We start from the raw sequence: 11,132 nt of genomic DNA, 5'->3' as shown, positions 1-11,132 counted from the left end.
TCTTCTCCTCCGGACCTCTATCCTTCTCCCACCTGTTTCACATTTTCTTCTCCAATGGCGTCTCTCTCCTTGTCGTTTGAGAGATGGAGACGGAGACAGAGACAGAGGAGAGTTTCACGGGATTTGGATTCACATTGGATGAAAATCCGCCTTGTTTAAAATTTGAAAATATTTCAGAATCATGGCTTTGATTTCGAATTCTTGTTGTTTTTCCTTCTGCTCGAATCACGGTGCTGTGTTCCATATCTTGATTCGGATTGGTTTTACCGCTTCTTTCTTCTTCCGTTCAGCGTTGCTGTTGTGATTTCTTTGATGACGAGCTTTAATTTTGATTTCAACAATGACTGTTCACCTTTCTCTAGAAGCCTCTAAGGTTTCCTTCTCGTATATTTTCTTTATCGTTCTTCGCTTTTCATTTGTTTGTTTGTTTTTTTCTTTTTGATGGTTGATTCTTTCAAATTTTGTGAAGCTATGGAGAAAAATATGCGTCGAAGCGTCCATAGAAGTTTCGCTTCTTGCCGGAAGCTGGAAATATATCCTTGCTGGCGTTGTTTTTCAGGTTCGATTTCTCTCATTCTGTACGACTGATTGATTCCTTTGTCCGCTTTGATTTCTGATTTGTTATTTTGCTAATTCCTTCGCTTCGAATGTTTTTGAAACTCTTTTAAGAAAGATCTCAGGGAGCTATCCTCTTTTCAATATCACCAGAAAATGATTTACTATCCTAATGATTTCGATAAATTGAATACAAGATTAGCTCAGATCGTTCGAGAACTTGGTGGTGCTAATTTGCTTGTTTAAATAGTTTGTCTACCCTGTGGTTTCAGAATTGAGGTTTGTAATAGCTATTCCATTGTGATTTTCAAATTCAAGTTCTGAACTAATCGTTTGGAGCTTCAATGGGAAGTGTAATGATATTAGCCATTACCTAATTATGGATGACAAATAATTGTTTCTGTTTCTTTCAACATTTACAAATGGTTATTTTGAATAATCCACACAGAGGACATTTGGATGGTAAATTTGTTGGACCTGAATAGAGGATGGCACTGAAACTTCAGCAAAGCAATAATCTGTAGTTTGTATAAATTGTAATCTTTGTTGGACCTAATATATACAGTCCTTGTTTCTTGTACGCATTTCTTAATTGATGGATCCTGGTTTGCAGTATATCCATGGTGTGGCTGCTCAAGGAATTCATTATTTGCACCGGCCCGGGCCAACACTCCAGGATACTGGATACTTTCTTCTTCAAGTGAGTGCTATTTTAGGATCAAACCCTTAAAATTCCAATTCAAAACTTGGGAAAGTTTTCTTTCTTTGATTCTTTCATAGGAGCTCGGTGAAGACAAAGCTTATGTTAGCGAGACTGTTTTCTCCCTCATATTTTTTTCTTTTGTGCTGGTAAGTAATATAGCTTTGTTCTTACTAACGATTATGTTACTGTTATGTTAATGATTTGACGTTGTAGAGAAGCTTATTTGTCTACATATACTGTTATATTACAGTGGACATTTCACCCATTTGTTTATCAGAGCAAAAGGATCTATACAGTTCTGATATGGTGCAGAGTTCTTGCCTATTTAGTTGTACGTATAATATCATCACCATCACCTCTCGTTAATTTTTCTTGATATTCTACCCTTTCATGAATACTTGATGGATGGGTTTTTACATCTTTTAAGGAACACAATTGTTGATGGTTCGGAGGGAGTCCCACATTGGCTAATTAATGGGTTGATCATGGGTTTATAAGTAAGGAATAGATCTTCATTGGTATGAGGCCTTTTGGGGAACCAAAAACAAAGTCATGAGAGCTTATGCTTGGAGAATATCATACCATTGTGGAGGTTCGTGATTCCTACCATGGTATCAGAGCCATGCCCTTAACTTAACCATGTCAATAGAATCCTCAAGTATCGAACAAAGAAATTGCTAGCCTCGAAAGTGTAGTCAAAAGTGACTCAGGTGTCGAACAAAGGGTGTACTTTGTTCGAGGACTTCAGAGAAAAGAGTCGAGCCTCGATTAAGGGGAGACTGTTCGAGGGCTACATTGGCCTTAGAGAAAACTCTATGGCGTACTTTGTTCGAGGGGAGGATTGTTGAAGATTGTTGGGAGAGAGTCTCACATTGGCTAATTAAGAGATTGATCATGTGAAGAAGTCGTGTCCATCCTGGACATCTGCAATATCTGGTTTATAAGTAAGGAATAGATCTCCATTGGTACTAGACCTTTTAGGGAAACCAAAAGTACAGCTATGAGAGATTATGCTCAAAGTGGACAATATCATACCATCGTGGAAGTTCGTGATTCCTAACAACAATCTGAGTTTTTACCTCTTTTGAAGTATGAAATATTTACAGCAGAACAAGATGGTGGTTGGAGTCAATTCTCTCCCTCGTCGATTCTGGCTCCGCTCATTATGTCTAAGAGGCTGCAATAGAGGGTTTTATGGTTAATTAAGATATAAAGTGGACTGGTTAGGAACTTTAGATATATTAAGGGATGGTGTAGTTAACATTTCAGTCAGTGAATTTTCTTAATACGTTAGTCTTTTTGCTTGTTTCATGAAACAATTGTCTTTTGATTTTGTTTTACTTTCTTGTCTAGATCGAAATTAAGTCTTCATTTTTGTTATGAATGTTGAACCATGGAACGACATTATCCATCTTGTTTTCTGCTTACCTGATAAGTAACAGGGTTTCTGTTTGCCCATGACCTTTTGTAAGGCTTGTCAGTTCCTGAGGATAATCACATTCTACTCGACTCACCTTCCTGGTCCCAACTATCATTGTCGTGAGGTAAATAAAGTGATATACAATATCAGTTCATACTTCTCATACTTTGATGCTTCTGCCGTAATCTTTGATAGCTATATACTTCAAATATCCTAAAATGAAACAATTGTTTCAGGGTTCAAAACTTGCAAAGATGCCTCCACCAGAGAGATTAGTTGAAGTGCTGCTAATGAACTGTCTGTCGCATATGACTTACGCCTGCCATTTTGCTTCTGCTATATGCCTCCTCCAGATGGTCCTTAAAATCATGCTCATCTTTTTAAAATTAATGTGCAGTTTCAAAAGGGGTCAATTACGGCTGTGGAGACTTGATATTTTCATCCCACATGATATTTTCTTTAGTATTTACACGCACATATCATAGATATGGTATGGCAAGGTATAAACTACCATCACAATTCTGTATTTGACCCTTAAAATATATATACCTGGTTGAACATAATCTTACTCATCCTTGCAGATTTATCAAAATATCTGCTTGGCTTCTTTGTGTAATTCAGAGCATCCTCATCTTAGCATCTCGCAAGCATTATACAGTAGATGTCGTTGTTGCTTGGTAACTCGAAGAACCTAGAACTTGCAGGATGTGATCAAAGTTTACCCATCAATATTATATTATCGCTTTTGCCTTGCCTGCAGGTATACTGTAAATTTGGTTACATTTTTTATTGACAGAAAGCTGGCAGGTTTGCACGGTAAAACCTTTCTTATTACTTATTACTTTAGTAGAAGATCATGAGTTTATAAGTGAAAAATACTATCTCTATTGGTATGAGGCATTTTGGAGGAGCTCAAAATAAAGTCATGAGAGCTTATGCTCAAAGTGGACAATATATGTGGAAATCTAGCATTCCTCCAAAATTTTGTTACCTCCAAAATTTTGTTACAAAATTAGTAAAACTACTTGCAATGTGGGCAACATTTTAACATTTTCAATTTACAGAGCTGCGAGAGAGGCCTTCTGGCATAATGTCGCCATCGCTTCTTCCACTGAGTTCCAAGGAAGAGTTTCAGAGGCTTATGAACGGAAATTATATGGGAATAACCCATTGAAGATATAAAGCTTAGAAGCAAAAGTTGTGAGTATCTCTGGTAATGATTTTTCATTTAGCTCTCTTCTTTACGTTTAGACATTAGAGGGTGGGTGGGTGGGTGGGTGGGCATGCCAGGGAAGAACTTCAGATAGGGATGAATGTCTCAATGACTTAGACAAACAAAGGCATCAACTGAAGATAGCTAGCTGCGATGCCTTTGGAAATAGAATATTGAACTCATGGCCATCATCTGTACAACTATAGGCTCTGTGTTGTTCATTGCTAGGATTTAAGTGCAGTCTCTTCTTTCAGAATGGAAATTCACTGATATTGGCAACATATAGCTTTTGGGATTTTGCTTTTACATGGGTCAAAAGCAATTATGAGAGGATTTTAACCATTTTATTTGCTGTAAAGCTGATTAATTCATTGATTTTATCTAAAATCACTTCTTCAGTCTCCTTTGAAAAACAGCTTTAATTAAAATTTCTCATATTCTGCGACTAAAATTTTCAACATTGTTTGATTGCTTGAATATGGTAGAGAGCATCAATGTTAATCTAAACACCAAAATATTTAGGTGGGAAAGTACAATTAAACTTCACTTAACCATCCTTTTCAGAATCTAAAGCTAAAGAATTGGCAAGAAAGATATTTAAGTGGCAAATTATAGCCACTATGATATTGAGCAACGAAAATATAAGGGTATAATAGTGAATGGTGAAATGAAAACTATAAAATTGCCTAGAATCCGCCATTTTCACTGCTTTATTGAACAGAAAAACAGGTTATTTCGTGAGATGGATAACTAATTAGACCTAAAATGCATAGATCAAAGTTCTTCCCAACTCACCAAACAAATACTCAGATCAGGAAGCAAGTCACATGGGAGGTCTACCAGAGCCAAGTAGCTGGCCGATTAAATTGGTTACCTGAAAGCATAGCAAACTGCCAATTAATACCATAACTAAATACAGAAACATCACCCCTAATGGAAGTCTAGACATTCTTTATCATAAATAGGCTTATCGAAGAAGCAGTTATTGTTAAAGCTATGCAGGAACGAATTTACGAGTATGTCGAAGGAAGCATTCTAACTCATAGGATGCAACGGTGGAAAATAAATAATCCCATAGACTATGAACCTTAATCATTTTTTTAGGTGTGTTTTCATTGAGATAAAATGAAAGAATACACGAGAATACCGGGAAAAAACACTACAAGACCAGCTCGATTAACGTAAGGAGTTCCAATCAACAAAAATTAGGCCTATAGGGTAATTAAAGAAAGCTTTACACGGTTTCTAAGGAGTAACTATGGCCCTGTAATCACCAAATGTCAATTCAATATGCAAGCCAATTGATCTATACAGGAGTTTCATCACAGAGTTAAAAATATAATGAACATAGCTGAATGAAATTTCTGTAGTTTGGAATGTAGGGGAGAGTGCTTTAACTCTCTGTACAAAATCCAGGCTCATAATAAGATGAATTAGATTACTAATGGCTTTTGTTTTATCAGGGAACGCCTTGTGTCATTCATTCGACATACATTCACGCCTCGAAGTCAACAAGAACCCAACTAACCTAATAGGGGCTCCAGTCATGCAAAATATGGCCAAAAGGGTAAATTTAAAAAAAAAAAAAAATTACACATGGAAATCCGAAGAGAGACATGATATCTAACATGGGATCACACCTCACCGAAAGATCTCCCAATCACTCTAATAGTGCAAGTGTTTCTTACCCCAAAAGACTATGAACTAATTTAAATTTCCTTCCGAAATCAAATGTTTTACTGAAATGTGATCTTTTGAGACAGGTGAATATCGACGACATGATTTAAAACGAACTTTATAAATCTAAGCTTTCATACTTCCAAATTTTCGAGCACAACAGAACATAAGTTGAATTTTTATCAGATGGAATACAAGTGCTCCTGTACTATTTGATCAACACATATCTCATAACCTAACAGACATACAGAGCATTGAAGGCAATGATCAACTTACATGCCAATACTTGGAAACACAGCGATCAATGCAGCTATTTTCACCCATATTCAGCTCAGATTCCTTGTACCTAAAATAGATAGCAATTGTTAAATGAAAAGAATGAGCTAAAATTAACTATATAATGCCAAAACTGCAACTTAAGAAATTGAATTCTATGATTAGAAAATATGCAATATTCAAAGATAGAAGTATAGTACAACTCTCCTACCTCTTATCGACACATTTGTTAAAACACGAGTGTGTAAGCCTGAAAGACGAAAGAAGAAAGGCATAGAAGTCAAATTCTGTGAAGAAGGTAAACGCATGAAGCTCGGATATTTCAATTAAACAACATGTATAGAATCTTGCGCCATAATGAAGTTATTAGAATATAAAAAGGTGAAATAAAAGAAGCGTAATAAAACCTACTTGTTGAACAGTTCAACTCGATATTCCATCTCCTTTTCTGCCATACCAAATATCTGCTCAAGTGCAAAGAAAATCAAAATTAAATTGTGATGATAATCATGAATTTATGAACTATATTTTGATATATTTACATGGTAAAGATTCATCAAAAGCTAATTGAACACATTTATCACTCTAAATGGGCAGAGTTCAGAACAGGATAGATTAAAACAGAAAATAAAAGATTAATGCTTGAAAACCAGCTGCCTAATGAGAGTCTTTCACTCAAGTAATGAATTTTTTTTTCGAACTCCTTACTGCCATAACAACTATTTGTCCAATTAACACAGCAGAATAAGAACACAGGTTCCACTCTTGCTCTAGGATACGCTCAATATGCTCAATCCAAACAATAGAATTCCTATCCACGGCTATGAATTTGCAAAAACGAAAAGAAAATGAATAAAAGAAACAGAAACCAACCTGTTCCTTGTCCACAGCCGTTGGACCAGTCGGAGAAGCCATTGAGACTCTGAATCAAACAAAATCACAGTCCAAAAATTCGTTACCCACCAAAAAAGGGGCAATTTATCTATAACAAACCGAAAAATGATTCAAACAAACTTACTTCGAATGAATTACTAATGCAAAATTTGAAGATTGTAGCTCTGTCTTGAAACGTGTTCGACGAATCCAGTCAGTAACTAATGGAGGAGGCAAAACCCCGCTGCAAGATCCATGGGACGATGCAATTACAAGAATTTTCCCAAAAATCAGAGATACTTTATGGTTTTAGGTTTAAAGATATACTTCAGTGTAGTGTTAACGAGCAGTTCGGTTTTCAATGTAACCTAAGCCGATCAGGTTCCAACCAATTTTACTGATTCTCTTTGGATTTTGATTGTGAAAAGTTTCAGCCGGTATATGCTATGGATGAAGTAAAAATGAAGGTGAAAATCACGTACCGTAATTTGCAGACCGGAGCTGTAGTCGATACGGCGGGGAAGATGGCGGACGGGGGGGAAGATGGCGGACGGCGGCGAGGTGAGGAGGCCCAGGTGGAGGAGCAATGTTTATGAGAGTTAGGGTTTATNCTAGGAGAATGTATTTGGGATTTTTTTTTATCCATATTTTTTAATATTTATTAAACAAACATTTTAATTGTTAATTAAATTCCAAAAATAATAACAATTTTTCAAAATTAAAATGATTGTCAGTATTTTTAAATTTATATATTTTTAAAATTTTTAATGAAGTATTAAAGATATTTTATTTAAATTCAAATTTTAAAAACTTTTAAAAGTTTATAAATATATATATATATATTTTTTTATTAATTTAACTAATAAAATAAAAATAAATAAAAGAGAGGGAAAGCCCTACTAGTCCTTTTGTGTATGATCCACGCGACTTCTTTTTGTTTACGTCGTCTCCTCCTCCGTTTCAGCAGAGCTCCGCCGCTGCCGCCTTAATCTTCCGTTCGTGCCGCCGCCGTCTTATTCTTCCGTTCTTGCCGCCGCAGTCTCATTCGATTCCTTACCTCCTTTTGTTACTGGTATCCTCCCAATCTCCATCTATGTACTTTTTCTCATTGATAAACACAAATTAGGATCTTCTAATGAAAGGATGGGAAGTTGTTTGTTTTTTTTTTTGTTTTTTGTTTTTGTTTTTTTTTTTTTTTTTACAATAATTAGCCAAATAGCAAAGGAGAAGAATAGCCTTGCGGCAAGTTGAGACGTAGTTTTTGTGTTGGCTGTGATTGATTCAGTGAATCAGTCACCTAACCCTCCTTTAATTCATCGCTTGAATGATGGTCCGAACAAATTCTAATTGGTTATACATTAATTTACCAAATTAGTTTGGAGAAGAATAGCCTTGCGGCAAGGTGAGACGTGGTTTTTGTGTTGACTGTGACTGATTCAGTGAATCAGTCACCTAATTCTTCTTTAATTCATAGCTTGATTGATGGTCCGAACAAATTCTAATTGGTTATACATTAATTTAACAAATTAGTTTGCATAAACAAAAATCAGTAGCCATTGTACTCCAATGCTCTTTCCAATCTCTAATTTTCCTTGCTGTTGCTCCTTCACTCATTATTTGTAACTTTACCTTCTTATGTTCCTTGCTATGTTCTTCGCCTTTGAAATTTTTATATATAGAGATAGAGAGAATCATGAAGTTAAATTGTTTGACAAGTCTAATAGGATTTTATCTGTTTCAGTTAACTCACCTTAAGAATTATGGGTAAAACACAATAAGTTCATAATTTTAATTATGATTTAATTAAAAAACGATGGACAAAAGATATACAATTCATCTCTTTAACACCATTTTATAGAATGATAAATGAATGAAAAACTTAAAAAAGAACAATTTAAATGTAGAAAAAATGAAAAGGGCAAGAGGAGGAGATAAAGTTTCTCTCCTATAGTCACTTTTATATCTCTAGTATAGATTAGAGCAAAGATATGTGAAGAACCTATGATGTCTTGAAAAGGGTAGTCCATAATCACGAAAGTCGTCTAGCTAATGCCATGTGCCTGCACTTGTGTTGGCTCTCGAAGATTAAACTAAATATTTTAGGGTCAAATACTTGTTTGATAAGATTGGTAGAGGTGCATGCAAGCTAGTCCCGATACTCGTCGATATCGGAACAAAAATGATAATAAAACTTTTAAAGATTGAAATTTCATTTCTTTGGAGTTGGTGGAAGAGAAGTCTTAACGTCTTGGCTTTGTTGGTTTTGGATAATTTTAGCCCTTTTTCCTATATTGTCAATTTTTTATGGGTTTCGTAGATTTTTAGTTTACTTCTTATGTTATTTTCTTTGATTTATTTTATTTAATTTTAAACTGAGACTCTGAACTAATTTTTTGTAGCCATGGAACACGGGTCCTTCACGGATGAGACTAAATCAACATTTTCTATGGCTGATGAAGATCACACACTTGCAAATTCCATCAGATACACTTTGAATCAAGAGTACGAGCTCTTTTCCAGTTATTCTTGAGTGAATATTTGAACTGTTAACAAGACGTGCCAAAGAATTTGTAGTTCTTGGGCCACTGATCTTATCTAACCCTTTCATCATTTTTCCAAAGATCATTGACTTCTATTAATTTGATGACATCAAGGATCAATTAGGTTCTTGGTTAACTCATCAAGCATATATTGATGAATTGTGTACACCCATTGCATGTGTTTATATAGGTTCTTTCATCGTTCATTCAGAAGAGTTGTTTATATTGTCGTCATCTTTTTTCACCTGTTCAAGCGATCCTCTTTTTTTTTTTCTTAAACAAACCTGGTTTAGATTGTTTGTTATTTTTCCTTTCAGAAGAGTTATTTATATTGTTATTTTTTAATTTAATCATATCCGTTATACTTTTAAATGGCTCATAACATGATCTTGCAGTCCAAGAGTGACATTCTGTGGGTACAGCATCCCTCATCCTTCAGATAATCGAGTTAACATCAGGGTCCAAACAACAGGTAAGTTTCTTGAGGTATTTTGATTCGTGAAAAGTACAGATCAGTTCCAATTATTTAGGACAGTTTTCTGATAATTAGATTGTTTATTTTGCTTGGTTTCTTCTTTCTACACTCATGCAATTTATGCATTCATGACATAAATAGTCTGGATATATGCAGAGTGCGACCTAGGGAGAAAAATCTTTCCATAAAATCGACACATGTTGCCTGTTTTCTTTTTATTAATATGGTTTATAAAGAATATGTTTTAGTACTTAGAACTTTGGGCGGAGTGCATTTAGTTTCAAGTTTCAATGTTTTGTCCAAATTTTGAAAAAAATTCTATGTAGTTCATACATCAAACACTAATAACTATACGGTGTGACAATGCCCTATTAAACATACATTAGTTGATTCAACGTACCATGACAAATAGTAGAAGTGAATACTAGACAATACTAAACATACATTAGTTGATTCGACGTACCATGACACTAATAACTATAGTTGATTTGGTAAGTTGTTTAAAAAAGAATAATATACATTTTATTTTGTTTAATAGTCAAGTTCTTTCTACAATGTGTCAAATCAACCAAGATTTATCTAATAGGGCTTGCCACATTGTTACTTAGTTAGCAAAGCAATGTTGATAGGCATGACTATTTAGAATGAATTGCAACCCAAAGCTTTAATGGCATAATCAAAACTTTAAAAATTTAAAGACCAAATAGATACGACTATCGAAATATAAGTAGCCACCTATGTAGATTTTAACATCCTACGAGTTTCCTTAGCAACCAAAGGTAGTGGGGTTAGGTGGTTGTCATATAAGATCTGTTGAGGCGAATGCAAGTTAACTCAGACCCTAAATAGATGTTTTTGAGGCCTAGATAGATGGTATCCAGAATGTATGGTGCGTCCCCAAAATTGGAGGTGGGAAAACAATGTCCAATGCTCTGCTGTTTGAAACAAGCANAGACGTTTTTGAGGCCTAAATAGATGGTATCCAGAATGTATGGTGCTTCCCCAAAATTGGAGTTGGGAAAACAATGTCCAATGCTCTGCTGTTTGAAACAAGCAAAAGCTAAATAATGGGGAAAGACAAAAGCACATGTAAATGGTGGTGCAACGGCAATAGCAACAGCAAACTATTTGTTGAAGTGACCAAGCATTAAGCATTAACATTAGGATCAGGGCTTATTACTATTTGTGGTAGTGATGGAAGAAATGGGTTTTGAATGTTGATTGAACTGAACATGGCAGGTGATCCAGCAAGAGAGGTTTTGAAAGATGCGTGTCAGAACTTGATGGCGGTGTGCCAGCATGTGAGGAACACACTCGACAAAGCCGTTCTTGATCACAAACTCACCAAGCCTGTGGGAGACATTAATATCAAATAGAGTGGGAGCTTTCCTTCCCCCCCT

The 11,132-nt window shown here is 35.3% G+C and overlaps 3 protein-coding genes across 6 annotated transcripts; 2 read left to right on the top strand and 1 right to left on the bottom strand.

The window, feature by feature from the left end:
• Positions 1–6: 6 nt before the first annotated feature.
• On the top strand, positions 7–3,947 carry LOC111785919 (phosphatidylinositol:ceramide inositolphosphotransferase 1-like; the record flags this gene model as incomplete). 2 transcript variants are annotated; one of them, XM_023666292.1, is given in 11 exon segments in its annotated part: positions 7–373; positions 470–559; positions 1,169–1,255; positions 1,336–1,404; positions 1,509–1,589; positions 2,731–2,802; positions 2,915–2,975; positions 3,076–3,178; positions 3,260–3,355; positions 3,439–3,485; positions 3,743–3,947. In XM_023666292.1, coding segments are annotated over 11 exon segments (849 nt in total). In that variant the 5' UTR covers positions 7–340.
• Positions 3,948–4,388: 441 nt separating this feature from the next.
• On the bottom strand, positions 4,389–7,321 carry LOC111785918 (mitochondrial import inner membrane translocase subunit TIM10-like). Of its 3 annotated transcripts, none has more exons than XM_023666290.1 (7): positions 7,200–7,321; positions 6,863–6,964; positions 6,718–6,766; positions 6,256–6,308; positions 6,056–6,094; positions 5,845–5,914; positions 4,389–4,765 (listed from the first exon to the last, which is right to left on the bottom strand). In XM_023666290.1, exons 3-7 carry the CDS (start codon positions 6,757–6,759, stop codon positions 4,715–4,717), a joined length of 255 nt encoding a protein of 84 aa, XP_023522058.1. In that variant the 5' UTR covers positions 6,760–6,766; positions 6,863–6,964; positions 7,200–7,321; the 3' UTR covers positions 4,389–4,714. The 3 variants fall into 3 exon arrangements, with proteins under 3 accessions (XP_023522058.1, XP_023522055.1, XP_023522057.1); XM_023666287.1 differs by having other exon boundaries at positions 6,863–6,961; XM_023666289.1 differs by lacking the exon at positions 6,863–6,964.
• Positions 7,322–7,605: 284 nt separating this feature from the next.
• Positions 7,606–11,130, top strand: LOC111785917 (DNA-directed RNA polymerases I and III subunit RPAC2-like; the record flags this gene model as incomplete). The annotated part of the gene is given in 4 exon segments (XM_023666286.1): positions 7,606–7,789; positions 9,117–9,219; positions 9,653–9,729; positions 10,972–11,130. Coding segments are annotated over 3 exon segments (315 nt in total). The 5' UTR covers positions 7,606–7,789; positions 9,117–9,118.
• Between the last annotated feature and the right edge of the window lie 2 nt (positions 11,131–11,132).

This window comes from Cucurbita pepo, unplaced genomic scaffold, assembly GCF_002806865.2.
Source record: "Cucurbita pepo subsp. pepo cultivar mu-cu-16 unplaced genomic scaffold, ASM280686v2 Cp4.1_scaffold000834, whole genome shotgun sequence".
Taxonomy (NCBI): Eukaryota; Viridiplantae; Streptophyta; class Magnoliopsida; order Cucurbitales; family Cucurbitaceae; genus Cucurbita; species Cucurbita pepo.
This window is presented reverse-complemented; position numbering and strand designations above follow the sequence as displayed.